This window comes from Rattus norvegicus, chromosome 9, assembly GCF_036323735.1.
Source record: "Rattus norvegicus strain BN/NHsdMcwi chromosome 9, GRCr8, whole genome shotgun sequence".
NCBI classification, from domain to species: domain Eukaryota; kingdom Metazoa; phylum Chordata; class Mammalia; order Rodentia; family Muridae; genus Rattus; species Rattus norvegicus.
This window is the reverse complement of record NC_086027.1, coordinates 27473620-27493085: the sequence shown is the minus strand read 5'-3', so window position 1 is coordinate 27493085 and position 19466 is coordinate 27473620. Positions and strand designations below refer to the sequence as shown.

Genomic DNA, 19466 nt, shown 5'->3' with positions numbered 1-19466 from the left:
GTGAGTCAGTACGTCACTAACTCAGAACTTATTATAAGAGTTTATGTATTCCAATGATTACATTGTATATATACAGTATTGGGATTACTTATCAGTATATAGTTAAATGCTCAATAAATGGTAGGTCAATTATCATTAGGAAGAAACAAAGCAATAATTATCCCACCAAGAAGGAGACAGATGCTACTCATGTTGAGTCAGGGCTAAAGATAATGAGCATCTCAAGGGCAGAAATTAGACCATGTTTTCCCAAGAGTCTTACAGGCCTCCTCTTACTTCCCTCTGGAACCAAGGACGAGTTTCTAGGTAACCACTGGCTAAGGGTGACCTAAGAATAAATCCACCTTCAAGAAGTCTTACCTATTATTACATTTTGTAACATGTCAACCACCTTGTCTCCTTTCTCAGAGGAAACACCAAAAATTTAGATTTTGACTTATTTTGTTGTTAAGATTTTTTAAGTTGCATGGGAGAGGGAAGCAGTCATTTGTATACGACAAAGTTAACTTTAGTGAGTCTCTATAAATTCAGCCATTGCACTTTTGTCTGCTCTTATCATATGGTTTATCTTCTTCTTAATGGGTCTTGAAAAACACATATCTCCAGACCAATGGAAATTAAGCTTAAAACAATGATAACAGATGGTGAAATGACTTATCAGATAAAGGGTGCCAGCCACTGAGTCTGACAGAGTTTGATCTCTGAGATCTGCACAGTGGAAACAGAAAACCAACTTTTACACAGTATCTTCTGACCTACACACAGATACCAATAACCTTAAAAAGAAGAAACACAACAATACAATGAAATAAAACATTAATTTATTAAGAACTAAGATAAAAATTACAAAGTTCGGCCTTTCCAGTAATGATCACATTGAATGTAATCTTGAAGTATTTATTGTCTCTAGATCTCAGATTTCTTCAGTGTAATAAGATTGAAATTGAATGTGATGTAAACTTTCTAGGGTTATAAACATATGCCTATAGGAAACATATATGTAACATAAAATGTATATGCCATTTTTTATAATCTTGTTCACACCTATGTATGAATTTCAGATGTTATGAAAAAGCAGGTTGTAATCTAGGTGGCTGGCACAGTCCATAGGTCCTGTCCGGTCTTTCGAAGGCAGCTGTTCATGAAGCCAAGACAAATGAGAAGGAAAAACTGGGAAATGCAAATTCTCAGGCTCAGGTGCTCAGCCAATGGGGGGCAGGGGAATGGGGCCTGGGCCAACATCTGTGAGGCAACCTTTCTTCTGAGAGCAACTGAATGCTCCCAGGGAAGAACTGTGGCTTAAAGTCATAGTCTGCCCTCGCAGCTAGTCAGTGAAGAGGAAAATGGCTGTCACCTGCTGAGAGGCTAGAGACAAGACCTCCAGCTGGGGGGCGGGGGAGGGGCATTTTTACTGGCAGGAGGTATTGACAGGGACCTGGAGCCAGGAGGTCAAAGGCCCCAGATTAAAACACTCATTTTCATTCAGTCTTACAACACTAGAGCAACAATAGCTGATTTTAAAGATTTCTTCCCTGCAGTCACCCCTCTATTGTGAGACACAGCTACAGGGACCCCAACCCCTAAAGTTCTTGATGGTGGAAATCTAAGATGCAAATAGTTTTGGGGAGTTGGGGAGGTGATCTTGCATGCCTTTCTCTGGCCCTTTTCAATGACACAGGCTCCTCTTGGTTTAATTCCCATCTCACTGGTTGCTAAAAGGGGTTTCTTCTAAGGGAAAGTAAGAACACTCTTGGAATTCACCTACTTAATGGTGAGCTTGTCTAGAGAAAGCTGCAGGGGTTAGAATAAGCCTGTGGAAACGACAAGGCAAGAACTCAGCATGGACACTCTTCAGCAGGTTTATAGAGGCCATGTTGTCATCAAGGACGTTTCCTTGGGAGGGAAATCCCCGGCTTTGCAACTTCCTGGCCAGAGTGAGGGCCACCAGTCGGCTGTAACCTTTCCTGCGATGGTCAGGCAGGGTGTAACCATGACACATAGTGGCAAACTGATCTGTGATACCCCAGGACACTGGGTTTCCCTTCTCATCACGCACGCACACGCTGGGAAAGCAGGCGATGAGTTTGGCCAAGTACCGAAGGCACTGCTGGTTGCCTCCTCGTGACCAAGTTCGGTTGAGAAGATCAGCATCTGTGACACTCAGGTAGGTCAGTCTCGGGGTTGACCCAGTTCTAGAAGAAAATGGCAAGGGGTGGGGGTGGGGAAGACATTGGAGTTACATGATTACCGATAAATACCCTTTTTCTACCGATGTAAAATAAATTATATTCAAGACTATGTCTGGTATTTTCAAGAATTTAGAACCTAAGTACTTCCTAGTTAAAAGAGAAAAAAAATCATGTCAAATTTAGTTTTATGCCTGCTTGTTTTCGCCAGCTCTGTTGACTGAGATGTGGCTGAGGCTGCTTCAGCATCTCCATTCTCTGCGAGACGAAATACAGCTTAATTTAGATTTGGATTGCTTACAGACTGACACAGGAGAATAGCAGACACTTAGGGTTCAGCCAGTCACAAGCAGGCAGCTGACCTGAGTCACTCTCAAAGGAGGCAGATTCCAAGCAGTGGCCAATGAAATGATTTCTCTACTTTGTTCCCACAAGTGCCCCACTCACTATCACGTGAATGGTAGAGTGTTGGGGTCCCTTGATTTGTGAGTGCTGCCAGATTCTTGAATCATTCTTTGCACAAATAAGCTGCAATACAGTTAACACAAACACATACTAGTTTACCTCCTCCTCCTCTTCCTCCTCCTTACCCCTCCTACCTCCTCCTCCTCCTCCTCCTCCTCTTCCTCCTCCTTACCCCTCCTACCCCCCTCTTCCTCCTCCCCCTCCTCCCCCTCCTCTTCCTCCCCCTCCTCCCCCTCCTCCTCCTCCTCCCCCCCCCTCCTCCTCCTCCTCTTTATTGGTTAGAGTTGTCCTTAAAAGACCTCCATGAAGTCTTAGGCATTCCAGACCTTTGAGCTCTAATACTTTGGTAGTAAATGGTATTCTAGCATTCAGGATTGTTCTGCTCTTGCGTAGCCAAGGCTAGCAAATGAATTAAAAATCAATATACATATGAACATTCTCTGGAAGAATTGACTTTGCCTTGGCTCCTCAATTTTTCACTGGCCAAGTTTTGCCGGCTACTAGCCTTTATTTGGTTTTTATTTTACCAAGGCGTCTAATAATTTTATACGTAAAAGCCCTGATAAAGTTCCTGGTACATTAGAACTGAAACAAAGGGGGGCTGGCAGTGGTTAAAAGCACTGTCTGCTCTTCCAGAGGTGTTTCAGCATGGTGGCTCAGAACCATCTATAATGGGATCTGATTCCCTCTTCTGGCATGCAGTCATATATGCAAACAGAGTGATCGTATTCATGAGTAAATAAATCTTAAAGAAAAACAGAAACAGATTACAGCCTATGAGGCTGAGTGCCCTGGGATTTGCTTTCACTGTTAATTCGCTGATACTGCTTAGTTCATTGACTAGCAAAGACTCAGACTTCAGGCCTGCTGTGCTTGTATAAAGATAAATGTATCTGATTCAGTCTTACACTTTTCTCCAGCTGTAGCACTGGCCGTCTTCTATCCAGGAGGGAAGGGGGAAACTGCTTTAGGGTTTTTTCAGTTAAATTTGAAAGTATACTTCAAAGAAAGGGCAGAGAGCTTCGAGCACAAATATCACTACAGACAGAAACACTGTGGAGTCGTGCACTTCAGGCACTGCGTTACACTTTGTACCAGGACTGAGTATTAGGAGTACAGTCCACAACTGGAGTATGGCGTCTGATTAAAGAAAAAAAAGTGTCACTCCGGGGGAACTCACTGGAATAAGCCCTATGACCTTCGCATGGGCAAGGATATTTTAAATAAGATACAGAAGTATGAGGGGAAGGTGTAAAAATAGGATTACATCAAAATAAAAGCTTCCAGAAGACAGCTATACTAGGTATTACACCACTAATACACCATGGTAAAAGCTATGTACAGCAGAAAAAAAAATGAAATAATGGAGTTAATGAAGGAAAACCCTGCCGAATGGGTTAAGGCACTTGCAAGTTATGCTTGTCTATAATCTATGCTGGGGTCTAATATCCAGAACAGAAGGGATGGAAATAACTCAATGGGGCTAAAACCAACCAACCTAATTTAGAAATGACTAATAGGTCTACAGAGACCTTTTTAAAAATAAGGTATAGAAGACCAAGAGATAGATGAAAAAGAAAATTGTGAATCAAACACACAACGAGATATCACCTCATGGGAGTCAGAATGGTTCTTATCCAAAAGTCAAAATGGGACAAGGAGTCATGTGCTGATGGGAAAAGGAAACCTTTACTCAGCACTTGGAGGAAGGTAAATTAGTGTAGTTACTGGCGAAAACAAATTAGAACTATACTGTGATCAAGCAATCATATTATGAAGAGTATACTAAAATAATAATCAGTGTGTAGTAGAGACATCTGCAGTCCCTGCTGACCACAGCATGCTTCACAATAAGCAAGACACAGATTCATGTTAAGTGTTTATGAAAACTAGGACATATACAAAATAAAATCATATTTATCTTTAAAAAGAAGGTTGAATCTTATCATCTATAAAAATATGGGTGGGAGTATTATTTTATTCATCAAAATAAGTCAAGTACAGAAAGACAAAAAAAAAAAAAACTCACACACGATCGCGTTCACATGAAAATCTAAAATTATAATCTCTAGAAAGCAGAGAATGAAACCGTGGTTAGCAGATGTTAGAGGAAGCTAGGGGCAGATTGATTTTTTTTTAAAATCTTTGTCTTACTTAGGCATGGAAGCACACACCTTTAATCTCAGAATTTGGGAAGCAGAGGCAGGTAGATCTCTGCATTTGAGGCCAGCCTGGTCTATAGAGTGAGTTCCAAGACAGCCAGGGCTACATGGAGAACCCCTAGGTACAACCTCTACCACTAGAAAATACAAACCAATAGATAAACAAACAAACAAACAAACAAAGAACCCAACACAAAAGCAAAAACCCCCAAATCCTGAAACAACCAACAAAAAAATCTCTTTCCTTTAGATATGCATCTTAAAGCTAGGATTAAGCATGTCTGTGTACTGTTCTATGACAATTAATTGAATGGTGCGTAGCATTCCTAGCCTGGAGTTTTCAGAGTATATGGGAAAGATTATCTCTGTGCTGGGGGAGAGTTTTTCTTTTCAATGTTTGTGTACACTCAATGTTTTCATACTGCAAAAACATAAAACAAAATCCTAGTAATTTCCTGTGACTTTAAAGTTAGTCTTTAGCACCAGTTCCTTCAACATGTACCATAGGGAACAGGGAAACTAACGTGCACTGAGGCAGGCACTTTGTAACTGATCTCGAGTCATTCTTTTACAAAAAAAGAAAGAAAAAGAAAAAGAATAAAGATACTATACCCAGGTTCTTTTAATTTACTTATTTTTTTAAACAAAAGTCTGTGTGTTTGTGTGTGTGTATATGCATATAAATATGTGTGTACATATGCACATATTTGTATATGTATATATTTATGGTTTGTATATGGTTGGCCCAGGGAATGGAACTATTAGGAGGTATAGCTTTGTCAGAGTAGGTGTCTCTGTGGGCATGGGCTTTAAAATCCTTGTCCTAGCTGTTTGGAAGTCAGTCTCCTCCTAGCTGCCTTGGGATCAAAATGTAGAACCCTCAGCTCCTATAGCGCCATGTCTGCCTAGATACTGCTATGCCCCCACCTTGATGATAATGGACTGAACCTCTGAACTTTTAAGCCGGCCCCAATTAAATGCCCTTTGTAAGAGTTGCCTTGGTCATGGTGTCTGTTCACAGCAGGAAAACCCTCAGACAAGGTATTTATGTTTATATGTACATATGTATACATGCATATGCATATATGTATACATGTGTATGTATATATGTGTGTATATAGGTGTATACACACAATATATATTATCAAAACAGGATTTCTCTGTGTAGCTCTAGCTGTCAGAGAACTCTCTCTGTAGACCAGATTGTTCTCAAAGTCTGCAGACCAGTTTGTTCTCAAACTCAGAAAGATCTGCCTGACTCTGCTTTCTGAGTGGGATTAAAGGTGTGAATCACCACAGCTGGGCTCAAACTTAGGTATTTGTGCTAGGATCAAAGGCACTTTGCCTGAGTGAGCTATCTCTTGAGCTCCTAATGTTTGAGAAGAAATGAGGTCCAGGAAGGAGAAGCTGAAGGGAAGATAATGACAGAGGAAGGCCTCCAAACAAGAGAGAAGAAGCAATGGAGACACACACACTGTCACATGATTTTAAGGACAGCCTTCTCATGCTGTACTCTCTGTAATTAGTTGCTGGCCTCAGAATTCACTTGCATTTTATTTCCGATGTTAAAAATAGAATAATAGCTGGGTGGTGGTGGCACATGCCTTTAATTTCAGCATTCAAGAGACATAAGCAGGTGGATCTCTGACTTCAAGTCCAGCCTGGTCTATAGAGCAAGTTCCAGGACGGCCAGGGTTACACAGTGATACTCTGTCTTGAAAACCCAAAATGCATAGGATAGGATAGGATAGGATAGGATAGGATAGGATAGGATAGGATATGAAAGGATACGATACGATACGATACGATACGATACGATACGATACGATACGATACGATACGATACGATATTGATGGTTCTACTTTAGAGGCCCATGGAAAGAAAGGGAGAGTGATATATATCAAACATTTAGTCCTTTGTACTTGAAGCTCAACATAAATCTGGAATACACCTCTAGCTTTAAGAACAGAAACCTCAACAATTTTGGACTCCAGTCCACAGAGATCATTTAGAATTAATTTATGAAGGAAGAAACCGAGAGATGATTTTTCTATATAGACTCTATATATTATGCAGTTTTCATGAGCTCAGTGACTATAAGCAAAGACACTGATTTGACTTCCAGAGAAGTTATAAACCGTGAAGCACAGGAAAGAGGAAGAATACACAAACACACAGATATCGCATACACTCACACACACACACACACCTACACACCCACACCCACACACATCCACACTCCTCCCCCCCACCCCTCCCCCAACACACACATACACCCCCCCCCACACACACACACCTTCAGCTCAGTGGCTCAATTAAAAAAGCTTAACCAGTTTTAACAATAACAGTATGTTAGCACTGTTTTCTGGACTTGTATAACAACACACCCAGCCCTAAATGTAAAACTTGGCTTACATACAGGAAACTGTGGTCTGGCTCAGATGAAACAGGAGAAAAGTGGACAGCCTTGAAGGAAGCCAACTTTATTTCCAAGTCTAACAGCTTTGCGCTGGCAATGGCTTTGGAAGCGGTATATAATTCACTTTGCAACCCTGGATAACAATAAACACAAAAACACACTCATGATAGTTGAGCCAACTATATTTATTTTGGCATTTATATGCCCAATATCAATACTGCAGGTTTACTGCCCTGTCATGTCGTAACCAGAATACAGTTAGTTGTATGTATTAGTGTAAGTGTTGTCCTCCTCACCTACAAATACAAGCCATGTTCTCATCACCGGCCAAGGGAATTTCTGTTGGAAATATCTCAATGGAAATTTGGAGTTTCTTACTGGAAGTTTTACTTGTTAACTTTCTTAGTGCCTCAGATTATTTTAAATTTCTTGAAGAGGACTGTCTTTTTTATTTATAGCTTTAAAATTAAAGAGCAACTTTATAAGAGTTTAGATGTACTCCGTATGGTAGGATGTGATGTTTAGCTTCAACTCGACAACCTAACATCAGTTGCGAAGGGTCTCAGTAAGGATTGCCTACATTGGGGTTGGCCTGGGTCCAGGTTCCTTTGGCGTTAAAATATGGGGAGAAGCAGGCCGCAGTGGGTGGCACCATTCAAACAGGCATGGGGCCTGAACTGTTTAAGAGTACAGAAATCAAGGTGAGTATAAAAGCAGCTAAGCAATGCGCATGTGTGTGCATACACACTCATTCCTCTGCCCTTGACTGTGGCTGTGATATTGCAAGTTCCTTCTTTCAGTTCCCCCCAATGATGAATGATGACTTGGAGTTAGAAGCAGAAATAAACTCCTTTCTCCCGTAAATTGCCTTTTGTCATGATACTTTATCGCCCACAAAAATGAGATTAGAGCACAAGGCTACTTTTACAGTTTCTCTTGCATTTCCACACTATGCATTATGGTATTGCAGGTGTAGGTGGTTGTTAGTGAGGTCTCAATTCCACTGATTTCTACAGATATAATATAGGGTTTGCACTTGTTCGCTTCATATTTATTCAATGGTGTTCTAGGAATTGCAGCCCACTGCCTCCCCAGTGTACACAAATAGGGTTCGTGCTCTTCAAAGCTACGGCATTACTTTTCTTTTCGAGTCCCCTTGTTTTCTATCCTTTGCAGTCTGACTCTTACTCTTAGTGAACTGAATCCTTTATAACTTGCCTTTCCCTCTTCTGGTCTCGGTTTTGAAGAATGCCATATCTGTATGTTTTCCTCTCCATCTGTGAGCCACTTCTCAGCATGGTCTTGAGACTACAGCTGAGGGAGAAGGCATATTGAACACAGTGTGACAGCTGAACCTCGACATCTCCCCCTGGGAGCTACATCTCAGTCAAGACTAGGAAGTTCACAAGTTCATTCTACTAAAATTACTGCCACAATAGCTAGCATCCCTTATTACAAAACTGAGCTCTATCTAAGTAAATAAAAGGTTTGTGTTTTATTGTTATTTTTTAAACAGTGTGTTATATATGTAGTTCATGTGGCATGGGATGTCCTTGAGTTGGGATCCTACTGCCTCCGCTTCACAAGCACCAGAGTTTCATGTGTGTGCTCCCATATTACGCAACCCTCAAAAGACTGTATACCAGGAAAAAGTAAGCGGTGTAAATCAAAGGTAACCTGGCATACTCTACTATAGGAAGAGTAACTGTACAATCCTCAAGTATATATGTTAAGTATATACGGACTTGTCCATGAGTGTCTACCTATATGTAATGTACATGTGTATAACATATCTTTTAAAAGAGATTTAGAAAAAGTGTGTGTGTGTGTGTGTGTGTGTGTGTGTGTGTGTGTGTGTGTCCACATGGGGGTTGCAGAGATCAGAAGACTGTGTCAAATCTCTTGGAGCTGGTGTCACGGGTGGATGTGAGCTGTTTAACCCTAACATGATGCTGGAAACTGAACTTGGATCCTTAGGGAGAGCAGCAAGGGCTCTTAACCACTAAAGCATTTCTGCAGTCTCCATGAAATGTCTTTTCTTTACCTCTCCGTTATACCTGATGCAAAAGGAGATTATGAGTACGTAATGTATGCCTTGAACTTGATCTTACCTTGTATTTGAAAAATTTGGTCCCAGTTAATAACATCATGTTCTTCCAATAGCTGTTGGTAAGCTCTGACATCTTTGTAGAACACAGCATACGCATTAGTGTAATGGTCAAGGTTATCTGTCACAGCCTAGGGCAGAAGACACAGTCATGAGTACAACACCGAAGCAAATCTTCTGATTAATTCATGTCTTAGATTACTATCTAAGTTACCATTACTACCTAGCTAATTTTCTATCTCTCAAATTAGTTGCCTGGAAACAGAGAAACAACAAGACTAATAATCTGCAGTGAGAAAAATAGAAGTTTTGTGATTTTTTCTTTGAAAACTATAAGAATTATTTCAAGTTTTGAGGATTTAATTTATATAAATAAAAATTGTAGTGGCATACAAGTCCAGTCTGCATGAGCTGAGAGGCTGTTGAGAGGATGAGGCAGGAGAATTGCTTGATTCTGAGAGGCTACCTGGGGAATATCAGGATTTCATCTCAAAGCATGACAATAACAAAAGATGAAGATGGGGTTTGCTGGAAATGCAGCTCAGCAGCAAAGCCTGGCATAGGTCAGATTCTCTTCTTGTCACTTGCTTACTGTTTCTATAATAAACCACTCTGACCAAAAAGTGACTTTGGGTGGGGTGCTTGGCCTATACTTCCTGGTCACAATCCATTACAGGGGGAACTCGGGCAGCAACTGAAGAAGGTGTGAAGGAATGTGTTTGCCTGGTTCATGTTCAGCTGGCTGTCCCCTATAGCATAGTCAGAGTCTGCCACTCTGAAGCCTGGGCCTTCCCATGCCAATCATCACAGACATGGCAAGAGACCAATAGATACTGAGCAGTGCCTCAATAGAGACTGCCTCAGGTGATTCTAGAACACATCAGTTAACAGCTACAGCTAATAAGGAAACCTGGCTATAACCCCTAGCTACACACACACACACACACACACACACACACACACACACACACACACACACACAAATACAAACAGAAAAGGTAAAACTCGGAACAATGACAGCAGGTCTCACAGTCTATTTAATGAGGAGGGCAGCTCATGATTGGTCTAGTTTTGCTTTGGCTTTACAGGCATCATGAGGCCTCCTCCTTCCACTGACTTCTTTACTTTTTTCTCAATAGTTTTTCAAATTCCCAAATTCATCAGTCATAAGAAACCCCTACTCAGTGAGGGAACTAGTATATGCATACTGCTTGCTGCATCTTCTAGAGATTGTAAGGTAGTAAGGGCCACTTTTGGGCTAGCAGTCTTCCATATCTGAGCCTCTAAAGCAATCAATTACAAACTAGGGTGAAATGTATCATGTTTCCATGTTTGTTATTATAATGGTCATACTATTCTCTTTATCCAACCTGTTCTCTCCAGTTGGTGCAGACTTTTAATTTTTTTTTAAATTAAAAAAAATTATTTTATGTGTATTGGTGTTCTGCTCCCATGGATGTCTGTGTGAGTGTCAGATTTCCTGGTTCTGCAATTACAGACAATTGTGAGCTGCCACGTGGGTATGGGAATTGAACCCAGGTCCTTTGGAAGAGCAGCCAGTACTCTTTAGCACTGAGCCATGTCTCCAGCCCTACTTTGCACTTTTCTTATTTGCCTTTCAGCACCTTACCTCTCTCTGTCGCCGGGTGATGATGGCTTTGAAGTCTGGCCATGAATCCAATACCACTTCCTTTTGAAATGGATTTCCACGATTTATGTTCATCACTGCTCCATACACCTGAGCCCGAGAACCAGAAAGAAGACAGTTAGTTATACCACTAGCATTTCCAGCTGCATCACCATCTCCCAGCTCTACTCAAAATCACAGCCCTGAGAGGAGAAGTATAGATAAACTCACACACACATAGACAATATGGATTTCTTTAGCATTGCCATTTCAAAGATGCTCATTGAAACGGATAGACTCACTTAAATGCTGATACCCTATAATCCTGAAGAAGGTGAGAAAATACGTGGTGAGCACAAATTAATATGAGGGTAATATGATAATCTGTTCTGTAGTTTTCCCATCTTTTTCCTTCATTAAGAAAAATATCTTAAAACATCATGCATACGCAGAACTAATGAAAGTTGGAACAGGATTCTTGAGCTAATGTTCATAGCTGCTGCTTCTTCTTCTTCTTCTTCTTCTTCTTCTTCTTCTTCTTCTTCTTCTTCTTCTTCTTCTTCTTCTTCCTCTTCCTCCTCCTCTTCCTCCTCCTCCTCTTATTCCTCCTCCTCCTCTTCCTCCTCCTCCTCCTCTTCTTCCTCCTCCTCCTCCTCTTCTTCCTCTTCCTCCTTCTCTTCTTCCTCATCCTCTTCCTCTCCTTCTCCTTTTCCTCCTTCTCCTCCTTCTCCTCCTCTTCCTCCTCCACCACCACCACCACCACCACCACCACTATCACCATCATCATCAAACTGGAAACAACCTAAATGTCTGTCAGCTCAAAGGCAACTTCAGTGCTCACAGCAGCCCTATTTCTCCATTTCTTATAATCTTTGATTTATGACATCGTTTATACTAGCACGGAGTGATCAGGAGGCCCCCTTGGATTTTCGATCAGAGGCTTGAGTAACCAAGAGGTAACAAACCTACATCTAAACTTCAGTCCTCAAGCATATTCTTACCTTCAATGCCACCACACCCACAATCTTCTACCATTTAGGACACTTTACCTCAGAAATAACAATCTACCATTGCCCAAATTTCCCCTAAGTGTCCACTAGAACAACAGAAGGATGACGGAAGCAGACTGAGAAACCAACATGCTTTCATCAGAGAAGAACAGGCACAGCCACATGTCTGACATTGTCATTAGATGCACGCAACAGAGAAATTTAGTGTTATTACCAGGCTTATACTACCTTGAGTGATTCAGGAAAGTGACTCTTCAGCATGTTCTCCAGTAAGAGTAATTTGGTGGAGCAGTTGAGCACCAACATCGTCTCCACAGTTATATACTTCTGCACCTAATGGGGAAATTGACGATAGACATTTAATTTGTGCTTATTAACACCGCCTATTACTAGCATATCTACTGGGAACGTGCTTGTGATGATGTTGAGCATAACACTGATGCTTCCTTGGATGAGGAAGGAAATGGATGGGAGGGTAAGTAAACTAGTGACTTTGTCGAAATGGAGATCACTAGACGTCATCCTTTATAGAGTGGGCTACAGATCCACTGGAGTCTTATCATTTCCATCAGGGAACTTGCCAGAGCTGGGATATCACATTTATGTATGTTCTCTTTCAGTGAGTTTCCCTCAAATAGCTTCTTGTTTCCTTTAAGTCGCCTGTCATGTAAGTTCTGTGGTATAGAAGAGAACTATAGACATCTATGGACCAATGATGAATATGACTAGAGAAGTAACTGGGCTGGTCATTCTAAACTGGAATAAAAACCCAAACTCCTTTAGAGACAGTGGTCTTTCTAGCTCTGGGAGGCCCCTCCTCTACTGAAGGAACTGTCATGCTTGGCAACAAGCCTTATCTTTGGTTTGTTCTGAAACCTTCCCCTGTCCCTTAGTTGGAGAATAGAACGAAACCACCCACTACCTACATCATTCCCTAAATGTTTTGAAACAGTTTTTGGAAGAGGCAAAAGATATGTGTTTACTGTCTATTGTCATGCTAAGTATGTCCCCCAAGACCTGAAGTCTGCCCCTGGAACTCTGCCCCCCCCAAGTCCATTCTGATTGGTGAATAAAGATGTTGATAGCCAATAGCTTGGCAGAAGAGACATAGGTGAGGTAGAGGTTTGTTGAGATTGTGAGAGTGCAAGGAAAGAGTAAAACGCCACCATGGAAGAAGAGCATACAGAAGGGGGAAGGAAAGCTGCCATAGGCTAATGGACAAGATAAAATGGCCCAGAGGGCTGCCCAATTGTGTTAAGAGCAGCCCAGATGGACCATAGTAAATAGTAAGTAATAACTTGGGGTAATCAAACGGAGATTCTAAGAACATGGAAGGTAGGCAGCTGCTCAGCTCTTGGTTGCTTAAAGCTATTTAAAAATATTAAGGCTGTGTGTTTTACGTCCAGGAACGCAAATGGTCTGGGGCAAGGAAGAATGCCAGCACTGGAATTTTTTTTCTTTTTCTTTTTTTTTACTCTTTCACAACTGAGATTTTATTGGTCGAGGAGCAGAGTACACAGACATTCCGGTTCTTATCACAGGTACCCAAAATCCAAAGAGCCATATAGTGTTCATGTACCCAAACTCTGAAGAGTCACTCTGCGTTCACGTACGCAAATGAAGAACTACATATTGTTTTTCTTTGAACTTATTCCAGTGATGCTCCAGCCTCAAGCTTGGCAAGTTTCTTGAAGACCTCTCACAACAACCGAATGTTCACAATGCTCACTCAGTTCCACCATACTCAAAATCTCCATCTTTCACAGCACATTGTCACAACTGTTAGGAAAATGGACTGCCATGACCACAGACATCACAGCTCTGACAGGGCAAGGACCAAAGACTGGCTTTCTTACAAAATGGTTCCACTAGAAACATGGGACCAGATATAACTGAAAATATTCCAGACACGAATGCATGACTGAGACCCCACATTACCATTTAGTATGCTTTGTACTGTAGGTTATAGAACTAGCCCCCTCTACGGAATGTTATGGTGACCCCTGAGACAGTCACAGCCTCTCCTGATTCAGTATCGTGCTATTTTCTGGTTATACCGGAAAATAAACACTTAATTACACTTAAAAAATGGGATGAGGTGGGATTCCCTCACCTTTTAAAAATGTTTCTAGAGCTACTAAAAAACTTGCATTTACAAAATAGTTGATAAAAATATTCCTCTGGATTGTACAAGAATTGAGGCAAGGACCACTGACAGACGTGATGGATGCTTAGTCAGACTTTGCTTCTTTCTCTTCCTCAGAGGCTGGGCTCTGGTTTTCCGTCTCTCCATTTTCTGCAGGGAGTTTGCTGGTCAGCCACTTCAGTCTGTTTGCCCTTCGCTCCCCTCTTCCCTTTTATCTGCGATTTTTTGTCTGATGCTTTATCCTTTCCCACGGCCTTTTTCAATTTCGCATCCACCTTGGCAGGGGCAGACTGGGCCAACAGCCTCGCAGAGTGGCACTTGGGCTCTGCCTTCGCCGTTCCTTCCACTCTAACCTTCCTCTTGTGCATCAAGGTGGGAGATGCATGTGACGTTGGATCTGTCACGGAGCTGCACTGCCTAAGCTACCACATGAACTGCTGCGACCCGTGGTGGGGGGGTGATTGGAGAACAGGGCACACTGGGATTTTTAATATTCTTTTTTTACTACATATGTGCAGAACAATTAAGTTGAAATTTAAATTCATGCAGATGGGAAATAAGATAAAAAAAGAAATAGAGCTGATAGAAAAGTTGTTCTACAAACATAAAATATGTTCTTACAGAGATAATCGGTCTTACTCCTAGATTTGGAATTTGATGACCACCTGCCTTCTAATTAGGATTTATTTGTAACCCCTAAATCAACACTGGCAATCTGGTAGTAGTTCTCTGTGGATGTGCAAAGAGCAATAAAAACCGATCTCCTGACACACATTTCCAGGTAATGTTCAAGAGAACTTTATTGTCATATTTCACTTCTTATGATGCAAGCAGGTGTCACCATTTAGTGCTTTAATGTACTTAACTGAAAGTTTAATGGACTCAACTGAAATTGGTGCTTTTTGTTGGCAATTTTGATGTTTCAAATGTGAAGATAAGCAATGGCCCTAAAAGGCACACCTCTATTTCACTGTTTCCAAGGCTTAGCAAACATCATAGAAGAATGGGCAGGAAGAAAGAACCAGAGGATGGGAGATGGAAAGCAAACAATGTGGTTATCTGTACAAGATTGGACCTGTCAACATTTATCATGGATGGGAGTGAGAGGCTCTACATCTCCCTTACAGGTTGTTGACAAATAACAGTTGTTAAGGGAGTGCATGCCATTATTTCAGTGGTATAGCCATTAATAAATAGCCCTTGCTCTAGTGAATTACCTCCTACCCATGATCAAGGGCAAGGAACTCTAATTAAATGCAGTGCCCATGCATAAAAAGAAGACATGAAAGTAGGAGTTAGACTTAAGGGTTCCAGTAGGAGAGGAAGGGGATGACAGAAAAGACTTGCAGGCCCAGGGGACAAAAGAAATACAGTCCATGACACAATATATGAAATTATCAAGCAATTAAAAATTTTTTTTTTTTTAGATTTTTTTTTTTATTAACTTGAGTATTTCTTATATACATTTCAAGTGTTATTCCCTTTCCCGGTTTCCGGACAAACATCACCCTCCCCCCTCCCCTTCCTTATGGGTGTTCCCCTCCCAAACCTCCCCCCATTGCCACCCTCCCCGCATAGTCTAGTTCACAGGGGGTTCAGTCTTAGCAGGACCCAGGGCTTCCCCTTCCACTGGTGCTCTTACTAGGATATTCATTGCTACCTATGGGGACAGAGTCCAGGGTCAGTCCATGTATAGTCTTTAGGTAGTGGCTTAGTCCCTGGAAGCTCTGGTTGCTTGGCATTGTTGTACATATGGGGTCTCGAGCCCCTTCAAGCTCTTCCAGTTCTTTCTCTGATTCCTTCAACGGGGGTCCTATTCTCAGTTCAGTGGTTTGCTGCTGGCATTCGCCTCTGTATTTGCTGTATTCTGGCTGTGTCTCTCAGGAGCGATCTACATCCGGCTCCTGTTGGTCTGCACTTCTTTGCTTCATCCATCTTGTCTAATTGGGTGGCTGTATATGTATGGGCCACCTGTGGGGCAGGCTCTGAATGGATGTTCCTTCAGTCTCTGTTTTAATCTTTGCCTCTCCCTTCCCTGCCAAGGGTATTCTTTTTCCTCATTTAAAGAAGGAGTGAAGCATTCACATTTTGATCATCCGTCTTGAGTTTCATTTGTTCTAGGCATCTAGGATAATTCAGGCATTTGGACTAATAGCCACTTATCAATGAGTGCATACCATGTATGTCTTTCTGTGAGTGGGTTAGCTCACTCAGGATGATATTTTCCAGTTCCAACCATTTGCCTACGAATTTCATAAACTCGTTGTTTTTGATAGCTGAGTAATATTCCATTGTGTAGATGTACCACATTTTCTGTATCCATTCCTCTGTTGAAGGGCATCTGGGTTCTTTCCAGTTTCTGGCTATTATAAATAAGGCTGCGATGAACATAGTGGAGCACGTGTCTCTTTTATATGTTGAGGCATCTTTTGGGTATATGCCCAAGAGAGGTATGGCTGGATCCTCAGGCAGTTCAATGTCCAATTTTCTGAGGAACCTCCAGACTGATTTCCAGAATGGTTTTACCAGTCTGCAATCCCACCAACAATGGAGGAGTGTTCCTCTTTCTCCACATCCTCGCCAGCATCTGCTGTCACCTGAGTTTTTGATCTTAGCCATTCTCACTGGTGTGACAGAAAAGACTTGCAGGCCCAGGGGACAAAAGAAATACAGTCCATGACACAATATATGAAATTATCAAGCAATTAAAAATTTTTTAAATGGCTCAATAAGCACTGCTTTGATATTTCTTGGTGCAAAAGGGCTGTGATCTCTTGGAGGAAAATGTTAGGTAAGCATTGTTCATGTATGTGTTTCTGTGTTACTGACAAGTTCATGAGAGCCAATGAGTAATGCATACTGAATAAACAACAACACACCAAGTAACATTATATGTTTCTTGTGAATGAAAACAAGTCTCCTTATGTCACTATCAACTAAACCCGTGTTCCATATGAGTTTATGGACTGAGACTCCTCATGAGAAATGAGAGGCTGAGTGCGAACATTTGACACTAAACCTTACATGATTAGGTGCTGCTTCAGTTATCTATGAAATTACCCCATGCTCTTTTCCTGTCGGTTGCTTGCGTTTGCATGTCTGTGATCTCTACACTATAGACCAGTTCCCAATAGTCAAAGCTTTATCAGCTAACAGTCTACCTTCCAGGCTAAGCTCTTGGAATTGACAAGTGACTCAGGTAAACTGATTAAGACCAGACTTGCCAGGGTCTTAAACATATAACACTAATTTTAACACACACAATGTGAAAAGGTCTGTTCAGTAAAGAGTGATAAATTTCATACCTATGAAATTAAATGTGAAACTTTGGTTAATGCCACAAAACCGAATATGGCACCTATTCATAGACGCCATGGATGAAGAAAACATTTTTATACATTTTAAAATTTTGTGTATGTACACATATATACATATACAACTATATGTTATATATACAACTACTAAGTGTTAAAGTTATGTAAAAAGAATGACATATCCTTCCTACTCCACTACACATCTCTAAAGATCAGTATATCTAGAGTTGGAAAGTAAAGGGGCAAGACCCATTTTTAAACTTCTATCAATAGGCGCACAGAGAAAGTCTTGCCAAAAAAAATAAATAAATAAATAAAATATGTTTTTTTCAAGTTGTAAAATCTCGAGTTTCTTCATGGGCATTAAGCATTTATCAACACAGAGCAAGACTTGGAAATTTTTCCTGATTAATTGTACAAAGAAAGCATGGCTTTCTTTTGGAAATGACTTTTTATAAAAAAAAAAAAAAAAGGAAAATAAGATTTGTTTTCTTGGTGGTGCGCCATTTGCAACACAACAGCTAGCATTTTTTTCTTCGTTATAATTTTCACAGAGAGTTCCTATAAACATAATCTCCCACTACCATAAATCATGCAATCCAGTCTTTCAAATTTCAGAAATTCTGGAGGTCATTACATCCAGGTGGGATGGATGAAGATTGCTCTGGGAAAACTACCTTCTTCACTATGGCAGCTCAGCTACTGGTAAACTTTAAGTTACAATCATTAACTTATTTTTTTTTTAAAGCTTTCAAGGACTACTCTAACAAGTTCCTTCAATCAGAGTCATACAGCACAACGGAAGTTTATTGTACAACCCTATAGGGTAGAGATCGAGGAAAGGGTTTGGGTAGGTTTACTAGTGCTCTGGGAAGGGTCCTTGGCTGTTCCAGCCTCTGAAATTTGCTGAAGGTAAACTCCAGAGTGCAGAACTGTGTTCGGGGAGGCTCCTTGCTAAAGAGAACAGCAATGAACACTTATCCTCCCGTGGAACAAAATCATTTTCCTTAGCTGTGAAGCTAAGGATTGAGCTCTGATTTCTGACTCTGATATAAATATCATGTAACAGGGGAAAGACAAAAACAAAAACAAAATCAGAACAAAGCTCTTTATCAATCAGATTCACAATTTTTATGCTTTCTATGTGGCACTTTAGAGTTAGGGCGAATGAATCAAAATTAAGGTTAAAAATATGACTGTTTTTCTTTCCTTTTTAAGCGAGGCAAGTTTATTTTGAGCACCTGCAATCCATTGCTTGAAACTGTCACATATTAAAGTACCTCTGGTGCAGATGACATATCTTTTGTTACTCAAGTTATAATCCTACCACGGTGCAGAGTTTGAAACCTGATGTTTATTTTCCTACCAAAAATTAAAAAAAAAAATGAAATCACACAAAAATGTTCTTTCATCTGAACCTAATAGTTTATTTTGTCTACACAAAGTGAATTTTTATCTTTTCTGCATCTCTCATCCTTTCCTAGTGATAGATTGATTATTTGGAAGGTCTTATTTTGTAACATACCTTGCTGTGAGAGTTCAGTCGGAAACAGGTATTTTAGCTGTGTGTCCATGCAGAGCTCCTTCTGTGTAAACGGTAAACTTATACGTCAGGGCTACTTTTCTAATTAAGCCTTAGTGGAAAGGGGAGGGAGAGTGGCCACACCTAGGGAAGGGGAGGGATTTATGTAGGGCCTGATTAAAAAAAATCATCTCAAATGTACACTATTTGCAATCCATTTCTTTTTGACCTCATCTAGTCTTGTAGTGTGAAATCCAATAAATATGAATCTTGAGTAGATGTCTGTCTACATGTTTGACATATAGGCACCTATTTAACAGACTCTTATCAGAGGGAAATAAAATAGAACAGAAGCCAGCAAAGGAAGTACAATAGAAAAGTGGTATTTGAGCTGACATTCTTGAATATTTTTAAATTATTTTCAAGAAATTGATTTTGTTGCCCTAAACTTCCAAGGCTATGGAAGTCTCAGAAAAGGATACCCGTGAAAAGAGTCGTTCTGAGCAT

General features: G+C 40.8%; 1 protein-coding gene across 1 annotated transcript; it reads right to left on the bottom strand.

Annotated features, from left to right (window-relative positions):
- Positions 1-804: 804 nt before the first annotated feature.
- On the bottom strand, positions 805-19029 carry Glyatl3 (glycine-N-acyltransferase-like 3). The gene is made up of 6 exons (NM_001145062.2): positions 18963-19029; positions 12206-12310; positions 10971-11078; positions 9345-9471; positions 7234-7366; positions 805-2192 (listed from the first exon to the last, which is right to left on the bottom strand). Exons 2-6 carry the CDS (start codon positions 12281-12283, stop codon positions 1766-1768), a joined length of 873 nt encoding a protein of 290 aa, NP_001138534.1. The 5' UTR covers positions 12284-12310; positions 18963-19029; the 3' UTR covers positions 805-1765.
- Between the last annotated feature and the right edge of the window lie 437 nt (positions 19030-19466).

Excerpts from the sequence above, each read along its gene's own strand:
- Glyatl3 (NM_001145062.2), bottom strand. The coding sequence starts at position 12,283 with ATGTTGGTGCTCAACTGCTCCACCAAATTACTCTTACTGGAGAACATG. Across the intron at positions 11,079-12,205 it reads ACTTTCCTGAATCACTCAAG|GTGTATGGAGCAGTGATGAA; the intron begins GTAGTATAAGCC and ends TCTCGGGCTCAG. Across the intron at positions 7,367-9,344 it reads CCAAATTTTTCAAATACAAG|GGTTGCAAAGTGAATTATAT; the intron begins GTAAGATCAAGT and ends ATTGTTATCCAG.